At 37.6% G+C, this 19,748-nt stretch overlaps 1 protein-coding gene across 1 annotated transcript in view; it reads left to right on the plus strand.

Moving 5' to 3' along the window:
• Positions 1-2,619: 2,619 nt before the first annotated feature.
• Positions 2,620-19,748, plus strand: part of ANKS1B (ankyrin repeat and sterile alpha motif domain containing 1B) — a 404,705-nt gene continuing 387,576 nt past the window's right edge. Inside the window, exon 1 of the mRNA XM_041474291.1 lies at positions 2,620-2,753. Coding sequence (XP_041330225.1) covers positions 2,620-2,753 — 134 coding nt within the window. The remainder of the gene's footprint in view (positions 2,754-19,748) is intronic.

Consider the following 19,748-nt stretch of genomic DNA (forward strand, 5'->3'; position numbering starts at 1 on the left):
TAAAACACAAAGGAATCCATTTAATCTAATGAATGGGTTTGGCCATTTACATTCAACTCAGTCTGGATACTTTGTTTTTCTTACTACAGCCCACTGTCGATTTCATGTCTGGAAACATACCAGCCCATGTTCTCAATTCTTCGCTTCAGTAACCCTTAGAATTTATCCACGTTTAACCCTTCCATTAAACGGTGCTGCTTACATGCCTTTTCACTTTTCAAATTGATGGAATTACTCTGTTCTGCCATATTTGTTAATGAAACTAAATTCTATTTGGCCTTCACAGTTTTTTTTTTTTGTGCACTAGGCTATGGGTTTACTGGGGTTTGGAGCCTTTCTACGTTCATAAAATCTTTCTGAATTTGCTGGCTACTGCATGCATCTGCTCCATTGATATTTCTATGCTGATTCTCCTTACTGCTCTTCAACAGCTTTCTGGACGATCATTTCAATTAGAGCACAGTCTTGAGATTTTATTTTCCCTAGAAGAATTATGTAACATTTATACTGAGTCATATTTGCCATCTGCTGATCCAACCATATAAACAATACAAATTCTTGAAAACCTGAGATTTTCCTTAGCATCTGCTTCTAATCTAATTTTTCACAAATGTGCAGGTTTATGCACACACTCCTGCCTTACGATTAGCTCTTCACCGAATGCTGACACCTCTTCCGAGGCTCTCAGCAAAATTGAAGGAATCTCTTCAGGCAGAGCATGAAGAGGACACATGTGAGAAGGTGTTTATCAGGCAATGCATGTGACTGCGTACAAAATCAAAAGCAAGGGGGGAATACAGGGAGGTTATGGCAACCTTAACACAAATTGAGAATGCAGGGTGCTCTTAGTTTATGGCTAACTTTGGAACTAGTTAATGCTCAAGTGGCTGGCAACAAGATACAACTTTTTAGTCTGGCTTTAAATTACAGTTTTCCACTGTGACTGCTGTGGCTAAGGACTTAAACTATAAATCCTAATTCATGTGATTATACATTTATATATTCAAACCACATTGAAACACTTGTGATCACAGAATCAGGCCTTAAAATTGCTATTTATATCAGACTCAATAAGAAAATCTGTAGTTACAGAGTCCTTAATAATTTTATGCATGCGTTCAGTTCTCTGTCCCGCTGACAATATTGGAGAAGATATTTTACATCCTGAAAATTATAAACTATGTACATTATATTTTCTAGCTAAAATATACTCTTTTGTTTCTGGATGGCTTTATTGATGTGGATGACTTTATTGAAATGATAGGTCTCCATAAGGATTGGGGTTTTCTTCCTTTGTAAGAGAAACTCAGACCCCACAACAAAATTTCTAACAATTTTTAAGATATTAAAATTTCTTAATTAGCTAATAGAAACACAAAAACAACTGTTACTGACAGGGACTAAAACAAACCATTTGTGAAATCAACAAGGATCTTTCCACTGCCTTAAATGTATCATAGGTTTGGTGTAATAAACAGTCTCCAAAAACATAACATTAGAATCCTGCCCAACACAATGTTATTTTGCCACTGCTCCCATTGCATCTTGTGAACACAAGAGGAGAGTGGGAACACATGGGAGAGTGTCACTGATCCCAGTGGGGGAAGGGTGAGGGATCATAACTTACTTGCCTATGGTCCAACCTACCCCAATTACTAACTAAAACAGGAACAATGGGCTATAATTTAGTTCTCGCACATGCACAGTATCAAACGGTGCATTTGTCAAGCATAGGTGCTGTGCCTATGAGTTGGCCAGCACTCAGTACTTGCAGCGTGGCTTGAAAGAACCCAAAATCCACAAGGAATTATGAATTTTGGTGCCCGGAAAAGTCACACAATTTAAAAGTTGTCTGTAACAGAACCGGGAGCTCCAGAAAGGCTGACAGGATTTGATACCAAATATATTCAGTTATACCTATACTCAGTATTTCTCATCCTTGGAAACACTGAGAAGCCGCGATCCTGGCGTGCGGCAGGTGCCGGCAGTGCCGCCTGCCCGATTCCCTCCTGACCTCCGCGGGGCCCGGGTTTTCCTGTCTGCCTGCACCGCTTCGCGCAGCGGAGATCCCGGCGCCGGCCGTGCGGGGTCCCCGGCGCTGGCCGTGGAGGGGGCGCCGCGCCCGGGCAGCCACTGGGAGCGCGCCAGCCGCGTCTCCTCAGCAACGGGCCTGGCACGGCAGGGCTGCGCCTCCTCCCTCCCTCCGCCCGCTCCTCCCCGCTTCCGTCCGTCCGTCCATCCATCTGTGAGGGTTGTTATCCCCGCCGGCCCGTCCGGCCATAGGGGCCGAGATTTCCAGCTCCCCCCGCCCCATCCTCTCGGCCGGGGCTGTGTGTGCATGGAAGTGGGGGGGAGGTTCTTTATTGGCCTCGTCCTCCCTCTCTCCCTCCCTCCCCCCTTCTTCCACACTCCACCCAGAAATGATCCAGTGAAACTAGGAGGAGGTGATTCTCCTCCTCCCTCCTGCTGCTGCTCCTGCTGGTCTGGAAGGGACTGCAGGAATCTCTGCTGTGCTCTGCTCTGAGGCAGGGTCTGGGGAGGGGAGAGCGTTCTGTGGAGGGAGGGGGCCGCAGTGCCCGGGGTGCCGCTCTCCCGTGGGGGGCTGCTTGGTTCCCGACCATGGGGAAGGACCAGGAACTGCTGGAAGCCGCTCGCACTGGGAATGTGGCTCTGGTGGAGAAACTCCTCTCTGGGAGGAAAGGAGGGATCCTGGGCAGTGGATCTGGAGCTATTCCCTTATCCAGCTTATTGAGGTAGGGACATCGTTCCTCATCAAATGCTGGGGATATTAACCTGTTCTTCCCTATCATCATTATCATCGCCCCTCTCATCTTCATTTCCATTCCTGCATCCTTCATAGTAACAATAAATCGTTCACTCTCTCGCCAAGTACAAGCATGCCAGGGTTTAAAGTCACAGGCAGTCATTTTATTAATATAGTGGTACTGAATTTCCTGCCTTCAATGCGTCTGCAGGGTCCTTGTTCATTCTGTTACTAGCTGTGGTGCAGAACTTGTTTTGACTGCTGGGCTCATACATACAATGTATTAATTACCCTTCATTTGATATTTCCATCTTCAAATTGCTACTTTAATCGCAGAGGGAAGTGTTTATCACAGACAAGGCATTGCATCGTGGAATTCTGTGTAAAAAGACATAGCTTCACCCCATACCCTCACCCATAGCTTCTACCCTTGCTTGCAGAGGAAATTAGGCATGCCATCGTAATAAGCCTACAAAACAAAGAAAGGGAATCTTTTTTTTTTTTTTTTTTTGTGGGAGATCATCGAGGCAGAGGAGGTGTAAAACTTAGGGAGCAGGTTAGGTAAGAGCAGCATTACTTTCAAGGTACCTGGATTTAGTGGAGTGAAACTGGGTTACTGGCCATGTTGGGTGATAGGGCTTAACTTCAGTCATTAGTTGTATCTCCTGCGATCTCCAGCATAGCTTTGATCGTAAGTTTCATCATGCTCTTAAGTCAGAGCATTGTCACAATCATTTATGGCATTTGACTGTGTTCAAAGCAGAGAAGGTCTGCAGTACACAGTCCAGTGCTAGTGTTCAACACTAAACTAGGCATAGCAAAAGAAGACAAAATGACCTGAAACACTGTTGACCTAGAACTTGGGTAAATTGGGGGTTTGGATTGGTTTTTTGTTCCTTAAAGAAAGAAAAGGCCTAGCACAATGGAAATTGATTAAATTAAAATGTATTTGTGATTATGTTGCCAGTACCTCTTGTCAAGGTATTTATATTATTTCCGAGTTCCCTATCAGGGAAAATTTTATGTTAACTCTCCAAAATAATAGTGTTTATACTCTCTTACAAAATCTTGCTATTTTAAAACTAGGTTTAGTGCTGTAAACAACAACAGTTCAGGTATTCATAGTTTACCAAAGTTCTGTAGTGCCCCAGTTCAATTAGCTATTGCACCACTGCTGAATTACTAGCCCATTGACCAAAATCAAAACACACCATGTGATTGCTTTTTGTACTGTACTCGAATAAGCTGCTTAGGAAGAAGTGTGCCAGCTAGTCAGTTGAATTTGAAACATGATACACACTTTTCTAAGGACAGCAGTAAGTTCAGTACAATGACTGGCCATTTATAATCTAGTTCTAACACATGGTTTGTGCAGTGGTTTTCTCCAGGGCTAGTGCCTGTGCTGTATTCTTGCACTGTTGATTTCATGTTGTATATTGTGAGTTCTGTATATCCAGAGCAGGTGCATTTGCTTGTGCTTGCCTCCCTTTATTAAACAGCACTGTTGTATGTTGTGCACACAGAACACGTGAACCGTGTGTTTTGTATACACAGGTGGGTCATCACAGTCCTTGTTTGTTACTCAGGATTGAAGAATTTTAGGCTGTAAAGTCAACTGGCTTTTTTTTTGTCTTTCCTGGAAGTGCACTTAGCTTGAAGAGAAGTAAAGCAGAGTAAAACATACACTGTTTAATTTATGGCATTTCTTACTAATGTCAGCAAGAATGTCTATGGCTTTCTGTAAACACAGTTTCAAAAATTAAGAGTGAACTTTCAGCTGTACACTGCATCCAGCTGTATGATGAAATATTTCCAATCTAGAAATAATTCAGTAAGCATCATTAATGATGCTTAAATGTTCACAGTCTTAAAACACTGTGGAACATAGGACTTTTTAGAGGGTTCAGTAGGAACACTCAAAGCAGAAACTGGTATGCGTTAAGTAAATGTTTTTAAAGAAAGAATTATATGTGACAGGCATTTTGACATAGCTTTTTTTTTTTTTTTTGGAAATGTTCCACGATCTAACTGATGCCATTAATTATGAATTCAGTCCAGAATGACATGCAAGATTAAGGTTGGATCTATCTTGGTACAGAAAACATGGAAACAATGTGAGAGTCATATGAACATCCTGATCCTGTTTGGGAAATCAACACTTATGGAAAATAGCAAAGCTGTAGAAGAGCCATACTTGTGCACTATAAAAGTTTGAATTTGATGGGGATCCAAAGATTTTTTTAAAATAGAAAAGCTGAAAAAGTTTACTAGTAGAGCTATGTTGGTATCTTTGCATACAGTTTATTAGAATAAAAACTTTTGATAGTTGTTTAAAAAAAAGCAACAGAGAAAATATAGGGACATAAATTTTCTTAATTTTATTTCATTTTTAGGAGTTATTTTGACAGTAACTCCTGCTGTTTTGTTGATCATAATTATTGCTCAGTTTCTAGAATGGTGCCCCAGGACTGTATGTGTCCCACTGTGGTGAGAAAGGTCCGTGATGGTCTTTCTTTCTGCTCTTGGCAGTGCTGTTTCTAGTGTTAGGTTGGAAAAGTCCAATGCTTTCAGCATGCATATAGATTAATACCGTGCCTGATGCGTTGGTCTGGGTAGTAGGACTACATTGATCCTTTGGATTTCTTCCAAGTCCTGAAGACAGCTCAGTTTATGTGGCTGAATGCTCTATGGATAGACATGAGTTTCTGGTGGAAATTTGCTTTACAGTAATTATGTGCCCTTTGAATGAAATTTTATATTCATAAATTGAAAAATACACATTGATTGTTATCTGAACCAATGAATAAACTATCTGAGCTCTGATATCCTATTTACATTTTTATAACAGTTTTTTTTCTTAATGATTAATGTGTTTTATGGTACTTGGGGGGAAAATAGGGCAAACTTTTGTATGGGTATTCTATAGTTGAACCTATTTGTTGATGCTAATTGCAGACTAAATTATATAAATTTTAAAGGCCTGACTTCTAACTCCTAAGTCATTAAATTATGACAACAGTTCAAGAAAACAGCTCTGTTCTGAAAGGCTATTTAAGCACACATATAAATGTATAAAGGAATTCCTGTGAGAATTTAAACACGTGCTTAGAGTATGTGCAAAGTGCATAAAAATGATATATGCTTAATTAAGACCTCATATGCACCCTGATATCTGTAATACTTACTACATAATACCTCGTGGCCAGACTGGTTTATCTAAAGCAATGACAACAAATCAGTGATGTTTGACTGCGTGGACTGTACCTCATTTCAGCTTAGGAGGAGCTTTGGAAGGCTGCTCTGGGTCAGTTTGTGCCCCCTGCCTCAATATCCATAGTTTGTTCTTTATTATAAAGATTGTGGCTCAATGTAGCGAAGGTGAATTCCTCAGGTGGAAAGATCAGCATAAAGCATTGCAACATACTAGAGCAAGTAACCTAAGTAAACACCTGAGGTAATTTAGTTGCTTAAACTTGGGTACTTATTGGTACTTTAGGTGCCCAGGTGTTTTCTGAACGGAATGATGGACTTTGACAAAGAACCAGGAACTCTGGAGATACATCTAAATTCCTGGGGTGATACACTAGGACATCTGAAGCTGTGTTACATGTTTTGCCTATGGTCTCTAACCCGAAACATCAGTGCAGGGCTGGAGTCTCTTCTTTTACTATATTGAGACACCTCATAAAGCGTTCAAAGTTTAGAAGACTTAAGTCTAAATTTATTTTTTCTGTTTCTTTGTGGATTCCACTGCCTGGAATTGTCATACATTAGTATATAAAATATGTTTCATATTAAAAAATTTTTTTTTGAAGTTTAGAATTAGGGATTTTTTTTCCAGATTGCAAATAGAATTTTCACATATTTTTTTGTGATTTCACTGGCTCTTATATTATTCCAGTGTAAACACAAAAACTTGACAGTAAAATCCGACAGTCTTTCTAACAGAATGTATCATTTAATTTCTGTATCCCAAATTCTTAAATGTGTATTAAAGGATTTAACACATAGGAAGAGTAAAGTGTTTCTAACAAACCTGATATTTTAAATTTACTTAATTTGATTATCTCTGTATATGTAGCATGTTTTAATTGACCAATCAGTTTTTCATTGCTGGATAAAGACAGCCTTCATTTCTTTCAAAGAGTTTTTAGGAAAAATAACTTTGGAGGTGTTAATGTATGTCAGAGACCTTACCTCATTTTGCCACATGTAGCCATGCACATGCCCGTTTGTTCTAAGTTACTAGCAGGAATGGATAGTTTTTGATTATATGTTAATTTTTAGTCTTTTTAAACTGTAGATGTTAAAAGAGCTTTGCATTTTTAACAGGACTGTGGGATTGAATATTAATTAATATGAACTGGCACAGAGTAGTAGGGAAGGTTGAATTGGCCCTTTTTTGCTCTTTGTTGGCTGCTGCCATTACACAGCATGAGAGGGTGGAGCAGCCTGCCTGGAGCTGGTTCTTTCCCCTTCCACACTTGGCACTGTGGCAGGGAATGGTTTCTTTCCTTGCTCAGCCTTGCTTAGCGCAGCTACACCATGTGTAGGCCTGGCCCAAGTTATTTCTCCTCTAAAGTGTAAGAAACACGGCAAGCAGATTGTCAGTCTGGGAGTTGCAATCTGTTTCCTCATCTGTTTCTCAGAGCAGTGTCTTGCTTGCAGCAAAGCCACAATTTAGCCTGATGGCCTCAGTGTGTGCTGAAAACCACACAGATCCTCTTCTGTCCTTGTGCAGAGCCCTCTGATTCATTCAGCTTCCTTTGCAAAAACAGATCACACTTGGTAGGCCTTGTAGAGCAGCAAATATTTGAAATATTGAAATACTCTATGAAGTTTTAAAGTTTTTTCATGTTATCATTTGAATAACAAATTGATCATCTTAACAAGAATAAGGGATCTATTTCTGTGTATCATTACAAATAGCATTGTTTAAAGTAAGGGGAACTTTCTTAGGTTCTTTTATAGTGAGATAGTATTATGTGAGGCTTGCAGTACCAGAGTTCTGAGCTCACATAATTCCAAGATATTTATTTCAGACAACCAGCACAGATAATAAAATGGAAAGTATTTATTACATAGTTCAATGCGTCATCCAGTTAGTCTATTTCTAATTTTAGTTATACTACTTTTAATTAATGAAGGGGTTTGCACTGATGTCCTAAGCAGAGACCAGCATTCCCAGATTTTCCAATTACCTTCTTTATCCTGTTAGAGAAGTTAATCTAATTCTTTTGAGGACATATTTAATCTTTCTTCTTTTTGCCTTTCAGTATGGAATGCAAACTAATAATCAGGACAACAGTTAGTTTATGCTTTTTGGTATTAGTGATAGTTGACTGCTGCATTGACTCTGCTTTCCCTTGCAAATGTGTGAGCTTCTGTTACCCTTAATTTTGTTATCTTCTACCCTTCTTAGACTTATTTGTATTTTTTTTTGATAAATGCTTTCAATCAAAGTTTAGACAACATTTTATCTATTGAACTCCTTAGATTTCTTCTCTAGTTTGAAATATTTACAATATGTAAAGGTAGCAATATAACGATATCCAGGACATCTGATAGATGGTTAAGGGCGAGGCAATTCTCAAAGTCTGTGTAGTAAATCTTCCCTAGGAGTTCAGTGATCCCAGATTTAAGCTATGTTAAACATCTCCTTACTCCAGAAATAGTTTTCTGTATATTGGTCAAATGTTTGTTCTATTAATTTTCTAAATTGATGGACCAAATGCAAAAAATGACCAGCAAGAACTAGAGATCTAGTGTAGATCTAGTGTAAAGGTGATTTTAGTAAAGTAATTTTATCTGCCCATAGATAGGATCAAGATATGGTAACTGTACTGGGAGGATAGAGTTTATGATAGAACCAGGGAAATTTGACAAACGCATTAAAAGGAGAAGGTAAGGAAAAAACCTTCAGAATACTGAAGTGTCTGTAACTTAATACTTTTAGAATTCTTGTAGAATTCTTAGCCACTAGATGGCTAGTATCTAATTTCATAGAGGATCCTATAAAGTCATTGTGATCACCACTGTGTTTCCCCTCTTGTCTAATAATTATAATTTAGAGGTCTGGTAATACAGTAGAATTAATGCTGCTTTGTAAATTTTTGACATTGACATGACATTACTCTTTTTAAGTAGCAATGTTATAGTAGAACTAAAAAGGGAAATAAACAAAAAGGAATGAAGAATTATGTAATCTGAAAGGTCTGCTATTTTGTGAAGGTTGGAAATGTTATGTAAAGCAAATACAGATGCTTTAAGGGCAGGTGTTTTACAATCACTGCAGTAGGGATCCAGGACATAGCCATGTTTCCAAAATTCTACAGTTAGATTTTTTTATTTGCCTCAGTTTCTGTTTGTATGAGTATTCCTGGATGAGCTGCTAAGGAGTGCTTACAGCTCTAGGCCATTTTAAAAAATGTTTCTGACAAAGGTACTAGTTGAAGGATCCTATAAACCACTTTAATTTATGCAACTGGTATATTATCTGTAAGGGACAGTGTAATGTAGAGTGCAGTTGCAGTGCCTTTTCTTCAGCAAGCTTAGTCTGCTCACCTGAGGAGGTGACAGATACAAGAGTTCTGCAGCTAGAATTCCCTTCTGCCATGGAATTTCTCTGCTGGCCACTTCCAGTTAGAATATACATCCTAATCCTATAGTAATACTTCAAGGTAAAATATATTGACAGCTTTTAACGTTAAATGTGTAAGGCGTAGTAAGCAATGTTAATTTCTGCCTACTCAAATGATGTTTTCATGTACATGAACCCTTTTGAAAAGTAGGGAATACATTTTTTTTAACCTTCTAGCCTTTATTGGACTACCTTATTTATTTTTTAATTACTTTTTCCTGGTGACAGTATTTTCAGTATGATCACTTTGCATTAAGTGATCAACAACTGTTCTGCACCTCACTTAACATCTATTAATTTCTAATAATGTACAGGTATCTGCTGTAAGAAAGGTTCTGTGAGATTTAATTCCACAAGGTTATACTTTTATTATAATAATTTTACGCTGTTTCCTATGTATTGCACATACATTTTCTAAAGCAAGAAAAAAATACTCAAATGACATCTAGAGTGCATTTTAGCTCCTTTTTAAAACAGCCAGTGGCAGCTGTGTTTCTGTAGGTGTTGATGTCAGTGCTAGGTGTCTAAGTTCCTGTTACAGGCATTGGAGATCTATTCAGTTAGGGAGCATAGAGAGTGACTGAGCTCACCCCAAAGTGGATATTGAGTGATTTTATTTCAAGATGAAACATATCCCTTATTTAAATATTTTTGTAGGTAAACATTGAAGAACAGGAAAGCAATTGTAATTGAAAGTGTATGTAGAATATATTAAAAATGACCACTTATATAGGTAGGTTGAAACTAAATTTGGGTGGAATGTCTTTCCTTCTGTGTTGTATAGCTGGTTTGGGTTAATTCAGGAGCAATAGACAGTGGGTACTGATCGATAATCAGTAGATTAGCTGGCCAAGGGGCAGAATTCTGGGTGGTTGAAGTTAGAGAGACATGAAAATTGCTTAAAATGCATGATGTTGTAGCACATGAGGTTTATTGAAAATGCTCCAAGTGTACAAGAAACAAATTAGAAAACATGAGTTGGAGTTGAAACTTAGGAAGATAGGAAAGGCAAAAGTAAATACGTTGACATCAAAAGAAAATATGGACTCACCGCTTGGTGGGGCAGAAGACCTAGAGACAAAGCTCATGGACAAGGCAATGACTTGTCTTTTCTGTTTTGGTTGTTTGGCTGTAAAGTTTGACTTGCCAGCTTTCAAAACGGTCCCCACGGTAGAGAAGGATCAGGGGAACATTTACATTTGAGGAACCAATATTACTTTGAGGCCACTGTTAATTTTTGGAGGATTGTGTCAAACATGGGAAGTTTCTGATGACTGAAAAAAAAAATGTCATGCCCATGTTCAGGAAGAGCAAAAGGAAGGTTCTGGGGTCACCTGGCTCATGAGTCTCTCCTAAGTCCTAGAGAAAGTTCAGAGCATATCCTCATGCATGTAATTCCTGCACTCACAAAGGATAACACAACTGATAACAGCCAACATGGATTTACTGAGCTTAAATCATGCCTGAACAACCTTAATTGCTTTCTACAACATGAAAATTGTGTCTGTGGACAAGGAGAAAACCATGGTCTTTTACCTCAGAGCAGTCTTGGTCAAAATAATGAGATATGGACTGAATAAGAGGATGATGATAAGATGGCTTGAAACTTGACTGGACTGTAAGAGGGTGTGATCAACAGTACAAAATCCAGCAGCTGCTATCTACTAGAGGGTTCCCTCAGGATTCAAGGGCCAGTATTGATTGCAACATATCACGTATAGCAGGTTTGTAGATGACACCAAACTGTGGCAAAAACATTCATATGAGGAATTGCTGTGAGGAGGGACCTGGACAGGCTGGAGGAATGGGTTCATTGGAGCCTCATGAAATTCAGGCAAAAACATTGTGTAGTCCTTCACCACCACAGGTTCTTGTGCTGGAGTTGGACAGTTTTTTGTGTTGTACATCTTTTTCTGACATGTTAGACATTACAAAACCACAAATATCACACTTAGTCTTTGAATTCACACATTAGTAACTTCTTTCTCCTGTAGGAAGTGGTGTGATTGGTATGTGGATTTTCTCCTAATCCTTCATAGCCTGGACAAGTGCTGAAATAGGTTAAGTTTTTAAATATTCACATTCTCACAGTGTGAGAAGTGTCCAAGAGATAGATATCTTTTAGAGAAAATAAGAAAAAAGAAGAGTTTTATAAATCAGAATTGGGACTATCTTTTGAACTAAGTATTTTCTGCATATTGCATATTGGTTGAATTTTGCTTGGTTCAGCACTGCATATTGCTTGAATTTTAAATCTTCATGATAAAACTTTCCGGTGTAGTTTTTACTGGTATTCTGAAAATTAACTCTTGAGCTTAATGTCTTCCATGTTAACTTACTGACTTCCTAGGGTCATTGTTTTCTATTTTTAGGTGTCACTCCATATGAATAGTGAATCTCTAAGTTATTTTTTGCGAATTAACATTCCCAGCATATTCATATTAGCAGTTTGACCCCAGAATCTCAATTAAGTCATTGGTAAGGTTTCTTAAAAACATAATTTGCACTTATTTTTAGTTTTCATCTTTCTCAAGTAATTATTTATGCACTTTCATGTCCTTCTTGTCATCTGGATAGTTAATTTGTCAAAATATGCTCATAAGTGATTTGCAATCACCCTGCTTCCTGTTTTGTGCACATTTATTGCAGAGCAGTATCTTGCATAACCAAGTGGTAGATTTGCCAGGGATATTCTCACATAATGTGCACAAGTAATGCTTCAGAGAACCAAATAAATAATTTGTGGAAATAAAGCATGCGGCGTGTAGTATGTGTACATGTTACAAATCTGTTGTTTGCCTGTCACAAGAGTTAAATCTATCCTGTATATTCCTACTTTCATGTACACTATGCAAGTCTTGATTTAAGAGGGAGAGGACTCTTGTCATAAGCAGAAAATGAAGCCTCTAAAGATATGGAATAAGCATATGTTCTGGGTGAGGAGATGAGGGTAGAAGACAGGTGGAGACCTGAATCAAGGTATTTGGAGTGGTTTGGCAAGCAGGCTGTATGTTAAACTCCAAAATGATTGGTAAAGGAAATGGGTAGAAGAATTGAGATTAGGAATAAGAACTGAGACTGACCATGGCAATTAGCAGCACTGAGGACAGTGAGAGAAGTTTAGGAGATAAGCTATGAGGAACAGGGCAGAATAAAGAAAAATTCATTCAGCAGAATTGAAAGAAAATGTATATACACTGAAATGTAGTTTTCATTCAAAGCCTGAAATTTTCATATTTCCTTGCTATATTTGTGAAATGCATTTGCAAACTGTCTCCTTTTCTTTTAGTGCTGAAATAAATTGTTATAATAGTGGTTAATAAAGGGCCACCAGTCATGCTGTTAGTTTAAGTGGAAGAAGAGGTTATGATAAATCATCTAGTAAAGTTTTGCCCAGATGACACTACAGGGTGAAATTTCAGGCGTTTTAGTTTGCTTTTTTTATGAATGACAAAATTAAGGTTGCCAGTGAAGTTTTTAGATGTCCCACTGAATGCAGGCATTACATGTTTTTTTTTAGTGACACAATCTGTAGTGTTTTCCTCACTTTCCTCACTTGTGGCCCAGGATAGACAGATTCAAACTCTTCTCTAGAAAAAGAATGATAAAGAATGATTAATTTTTCTCCTGGGCTTTTTTTTTTTTTTTTTTTTTTTTTTTGGTGATGTTTGTCACTATGGTATCTGACTGTTTTACAGCATTAGTGAGTTTACTTCAGTGACTGGGTAGGGTTTTAATATCTGCACTTAAAAATGCTGACTGAAGCACTCTTAGATTATGGTGAGGAATATGTGTTGAATTGGTGTTTCCATCTGGTGACTTCCAAGAGCTCATTTTTCAAAAGGTTTAATATAGATAGTGTAAAATTATAGGAGTGGCTCTTCATGGTCAGAATGAATGTCTGTCTAGCGAAGTACTCTTCTCCAGTTTTGACTGGGAGTCAAGAGCCTGTTCTTAGGAGAATATAGTGGCAAAGCAAACACGTAGTATGTAACAGTTTCTCCAGTGTACTCTCACAGCTTTTAGCAATTTACAGCAGCTTTCTACAACAGATGCATTGTCTTTGTATTAAATAGCTCCAATGGATTTTTTTCTTCCATGCATTTGTTCAATTGGTCTTTGAAGCAATGGAAATTTTTAGCATTCATGACATCTCACAGTAAGGGTTTCACATCTTAATGAAGTATTATGTGAAGAACATTCTCTGTAAATTAAGTAGCATTTTAGATGTTCAAATGTATGAAGATCTGTTCAGATATTCAGAGATTTGTTACTGGAGAACAGATGTGGGTAGAATTCAGTTCCATGGTGCAGCGTTAAACTGCTGTTCCTGTTCTTACCTTGTTCAATTAATTTAATAAATAACAATGCACCTTTAAATACCTTTGATTTTAAAAAAGAAAAAAAGTTTTTATTCAATCATCCCCATTCTAGGGGTTAGGCCTTCAACTGTTCCAAGATCATTCATTGCATAATAAAAGGAAATCATGTGATTTAAGACTATTATTAATACTTATGTGTTAGTAGGATGACTTAGCACCAGAATTTTAATCCTTGCCTTTGCAATCTCAACAATTTTAATACACTCTTTATGTATATAGTTATGTGTATATTTCCACAAAATATATTTTTTTCCAAAGAAAATAATATTTCTTTTGAGATTGTAAATATGGACTATCCATATGGTGATGAACAGAGGACAAAAAGAAATTTGAGATACCTCTAATAACTTAAAAAAAGCCTACAACTCCTGATGTGTATCCAATATGTTTATGAGACATAATGTAGAATTTAAGACGCTGGAGGATGTTTTTTTCCCTTTTTTTTCTTTTTGGTGACTAGTGATACTCATTTGAACAAGATTCCCATTCTATTACCTGAAGCAGCAAAAGTGAGGCAAGAAAAATCAAACTTTAATTGTTGAAAGTAAAGTGTGAAGATGAAATGAAAGAGCTGTGTGTAGAGGAAAGATGTTATTTTCCTCTCTTCTCTTGTGGGAAACAGTTATTGAGGAAACAACAAGGTCATTCCCCAGTGATGGAATATTTCCTCTTATGCCCTAGAAAGATAGTTTGAGGCATAAATGGGATGTGTATAATTTTCTCACTTAAACTCTGAACCAGTACTAATGAGTTACTTCAGAAGAGAAGCCATTCCTGGTTCGTGGTACTTACTGTGTTGCTACTGCTTAACCAAAACAAGAGAGGAGCTTCCGCACTGAGCATCCATGTCTCTGTCATTCAAGCAAGAAAGAGTTATTCAGGCATAAATGGCATAAAAGGAATAAAAGCAGCAGAAATCTTGTAATGCGTCTCCAGTGCCTGAATAGTTTTTGCTGTGGCATGAACTGTTGCAATGTTTGCGCTCCTTCTTTTGCTTTAAAGCTCAACTGGTTGTTACAGGACACAGGTGGAGGAAATAAGATTTGAGAAAAGCAAGTGAGGTTGTTTAGAAGTGTCTGCTTTTTAAAATGCCAAGGGAACATCCTCCTTGTTAGGCTGCCTATTTCAGTAGATAACCTTCAGAGAATAAATCATCTAATTCTGATGGTGGTAAGAGATGAAGAGATTTCTTTCCTTTCCCTCAGTAACTAAATATTGTTTCGTAGGATTTTTTCTGATCACCATCATCCCTTCTTTTCCCACTACAATTGTGATGCCCAGCTTGAGAGGGGGCAAAAATTTAGGATGTCAAGAATCCTGAGGTTGCTTATGCCAGCCTTGAAAAAGAGAACCTTGCTGCAGATATTCACCTCAAGGCCAGGGCATCCATATGAAAAAAAAATAAAAATATCTGGGTTAATGACTTTGGTGAATGCAGAAGGGACTAGGCTGGAAATGGCATGGAAAAATTGAATGTAAAGCAGAATTCATTGGGTAGTTTGAAAGAAAAGACACAGATCAAAAATGTAAGATCAGGGGTATGGGACTGATTTACAAAGTAGGGCATGATAATTTCCTGGACAAAATGGTAGAGGTCTGTTTTCAGAACCTTCTGCAAAGACCAATGAAAACTTTTGAGGTGGCAAATAAATTTGTTTAGAGAGTGACAAGAAAATACATGCAGGTGGTTGGGTGTCGTCTGGTTTTTGCCCAAGAGACCCATGGTACATGTGGATGAATTGGCCTAGCTACTTGGGAAAATGCCAAAACCAAACCCACTATCTCTGAAAAATGGCAGAAGGAAGAAACTCAGCCCTTTTGTGGTATTTCTGTTAAAATATGTTCTTGGGTTAAAAAAAAAAACAACTCAGTTGAGACTGAGAAAGCAGGCCTCAGGATTATTTTTTAAAGGATAGAGCCAGAATGTCTAGACTTCTTTCTTTGAAAGTTTACTACTTTGGCTAGTCTTCATAGTAGCTAATTACACAAATCTCCTTTGACAATATGACTTTGTTAAATTACACAAGATGTCACCATTTCTGAGTGTCACACTTCCTAAAGAGGAATTAAGAGCAATTATTGAAGGAGGTCAGCTCATAATATCCATCTCTCTTGATAAGTTTCATTTGACTTGTGAAGTAGTGTAGCACCAGCAACTGTCATGCAGCATGCATTACTGTAGTCTTCTGGGATTCTTGGAAAAGTCCAGAATACAGTTGAGATTTTCCCCATGAAAATGAGCCTCTTGGTAAAACTGACAATTCATTATATCCCTGAAAAGTTGGGTCTTTGGGGATTTTTTTTCTCAGCTCCATAGAAAGCAATCTATGTACCAGATTAATTTCACAGTATTGCACTACCAAACTTGTTGGGCATCAGATGAACCTCGGGTAAAGCATACAGAACTCAGCAAAGGATGGCTTTCTTTACACTGTAACTATAAGGCACATGCTACCTTTCAAAGCAGTTGAATTGACACTCACGTAGGGAGTTGTCAGGAACTATTTTAAATTTTCCAGAGCAACAAGGGAGGCTGTCCTGACTGGAAGAGCACTGCTCAGGGCATATTCCTGCAATTTTAGTTGTATGGCCTAACATTCAGATCATCACAGGCAAAGGCAATATAATTTTGATGACAATTCTCTTTCCCTTTTCAGCTCCATTAGGGTACATTATTACACATCTAAGCATACAGAACTTGACAATAATATGAATGATTAAAATAGTTGTTTTTCATTTAAACCATTTTTGATTCTTGTGTGAAGAATTTCTTTGTAAAGATGTTTTAAGTTTAGTTTTCATGGGCATCATGCAAAGAAGTTTTAGCTGGATTTGAAAAGGCTTAGAAACCTGGTAAAAAACACCTGGGACTAAGATTAGAGGTTTGTGACCCACCTTAAAAATTGTCAGAAAAGGAAAAAGTAGCCTGACTTTAACTTCTCATTTGAAGTGTAATATGTCTCTTAATTTGGTATTGTGCTGCTGTGCTTAAGTTAGCTGTATGTAATACTGTACCTGATTTTTTCCATCATTTTCAAGTGGTTGTTTTTTGAGCAGGTTTTGGGGTCAGTAAGCATATGTAGCAATTACAGTATGCAAAGAGAAGTTTGCCTTGTATCCCTTCAAATGGATTCTCAGGCTTAAGCAGGGATAATTTATCTTTAAGATAACGGCTGAAGACTTGCACACCTAAACATTAGTTCATGTTCCAAATGAAGAAAATGCCTTTTGGCTAACAGCAGTGCATTCTGTAACTATACACTGACTGCATTAATGATATTGTGTAGCTGAGTGTTACTGCGCTAAATATTACATGTCTCCAATTCTGTTAGTGCTTTGATCATTAGATTCTCTTTTCCAATTGAAACACTATCAAGTTGTGTTTATGTGTTTCACTGTTAATCAATAGTGAGCTAGCCTATCAATTTCTCAATAGGTCAGTATTTTCCTCTACAGCTTAAAAACTTAAATGTAAATAATTGCTCACTTTATCTTCACACATCTCTTTTTTTTTTCTGTTGCGGGGTGTTACTTCAATGCTAATGAGACAGGGCTGGGTATCACCATCCTCCAGAAAATAATGCAAGTGGGAGAAAACATACTGAAGACATTTTGCAAATAAATTTGAGTTATGTCTTGCCTATGTAGGAAACCTTGAAAAATCTTGAAATGAGCTCAGTCACAGTTAGGTAGTTATGTGTCCATTTTCTAGATCTATGCTTCAGTGAAAAGAGCCAAGTTCTTTTCCTTAGAGGCATGCATCAATAATATGGTGATGTCGAAAGTGCATGTCCTCTTCCCTCCCAATCAATATCTTTTTTTCAAGAAAGTAGAGGCGTTTGTATGTCTGTAGTTGTGCATGAATGTTTCACATAGCTCTGAAGAGCAGCTGGTAGTAAAATTAAAGTGGATAATTTTTAAAAATAATTTTTTCAAAAACCAGCTTCCATGAAAAAAATATCAGCTTTTCTTTTTGAACTGTGGTAGTTTTTTTATTTGTTGGCATCTAAGTTTCTGACCACAGAAACGGCATGGAGTGTAACAGAGCCCAAAACAGTAGTTAAGCTGATAACCCTGTAATTCACCTCTGATGTGGAGACAGGTTCAAGTCTCTGGTCTTATCCCAAGAGAGTTCTGTAATAACTGGTTTACCCAGCATGTACTTTTCCCCAGACCAAAGATTATCCAGAGTTACATAAAAATATTGAAAGAGATTAAAAATTTTAAATCCAAAACACACAAGCAGTGTTGGACATGACACTTGCTTGGGAAACAGAATGATGGTACTGGGTTACTTTAAGTTTAATCTTCCCATCATAATCCAGCAGCGTTGAGTTTCACATTCTGTTATTTTCTGTTTAAAAAACTTAGAAGTCAACTTGAAAAACCTCCACTTCAGAATGCTTCTTAGTTTAAGTTTCACATAGGAAAGTGGAATTACCAGAGACTCAAAATTTGGAAGTCAAATACTTTAGTGAATTCTAAAGGCAATTTGTTGTAAAGTAATGGAGTGTTCTGTTTGTACTGTATTGAAACCTTTCTGAACCACAGCTTTCAATTCAATTGTTTTTGTGTGACAACATTTTGAATAAGTAAGAAATGTGTTAGAGTGCTGTGATGGTAGATTCAGAAGTGTTAGCACTGTTTGAAGTGGACCTGCAGTTTTCTCTGTGGCATGGACTTCAAAGTGCAGGACTTTGAACTTCTCAGAGTATTATTACCATAATTTTATGGATTTAGCAGAACTGTGCAGTTATGAATGTATTGGTCGTAGGTTTGATTTGTTTAGGCACTGAACAAGATTTAAAACTGATCCTTTTTCAGATGAATATCATCAATCCATTCATGTCTGAGGTGAATTTTATATTTGTGCAATAATTTTCATCTGCTGAAATAATTACTATTCACATGACTTCTAGCTGAACTAGTTGGAGAAAAATACATTCATTAAAATATTACATTACTGAAATATATCACTTTGAAGCATAGAGGTCATTCTTTAATATCTCCATTTCTTTCTTCCCCTTTCCTCTGATCCCTCTCTCTTGGTTTCTCTGCCTACCTGTTCCCCCTGCCTGTTTCCCCCTTCTCTGCCTCTCTCTCCCCATCACTCTATCTCCATTAATCTATCTTTCCATTCATCCCTTTCTCACCACATCTCTGCACCCGCTTCTGCCCCAGCACCATCCCTCTCTTCTCTCTCTCTCCACCAGTTTAAGGCATAAAGAGAATCACCTGAGGCAAAATAATACAAGAACACAAATCAGGAAGTGCTGCCTATTGAGCTGAAAATAGTAAGATGGAAGGATACAGTGACAAAGTAGTCTGAAAAGAGAGAAACTGATGTCTTCGTTTAGGAAAAAAGTTGGTGCTCCTGAGGATGAGCCGATGGCAAGTAAGATTAGACTAAAACAGGACAAGTCACCCATAATCCCATCCAACATTAAAAAGGAGAAGTGTGAAATAGAGAAGACATGTTTAATTTAGAATATGGACATCTGCTTGGCTTGTATACTCTTTTCTGTGAACTGAGACTTAGCATAATAATAAGGATAGCAAGTATCCTAAAGAATTGTTGGATGATTTGATTGATTATACCTAAGTTTATTAAGAAATAAAAGCCTATGGAGAAATACCTGATAAGAACATAAAGTACTTCAGAAAAGAGAGCTGAAGATGAGGATGTCTGATATGTTTTCAGAGATAATTTAGATGACAGTGGAAAAAGTAAAAGTTGTGACTAGGGATTTCTGGCAGTAAAGAGAGAAGTTTTAGATCACACACTTTTAATTGGCTTTGGTGATATTGCTAGATTGTGGTGGATGGGCCTTTTTTAATAATGTATTGTAAACAAAAGAACTTCACACATAAGTGCTTCAGATTTACAAGGGGGCTGCTTTGGAATAAGACAATTAAAGTAACAAAAAAGCAGGAAGTGTGAGGTACAGTGACTGGCTGATTG

This window comes from Pyrgilauda ruficollis, unplaced genomic scaffold (genome assembly GCF_017590135.1).
Source record: "Pyrgilauda ruficollis isolate IOZ18807 unplaced genomic scaffold, ASM1759013v1 scaffold32, whole genome shotgun sequence".
Lineage (NCBI taxonomy): Eukaryota > Metazoa > Chordata > Aves > Passeriformes > Passeridae > Pyrgilauda > Pyrgilauda ruficollis.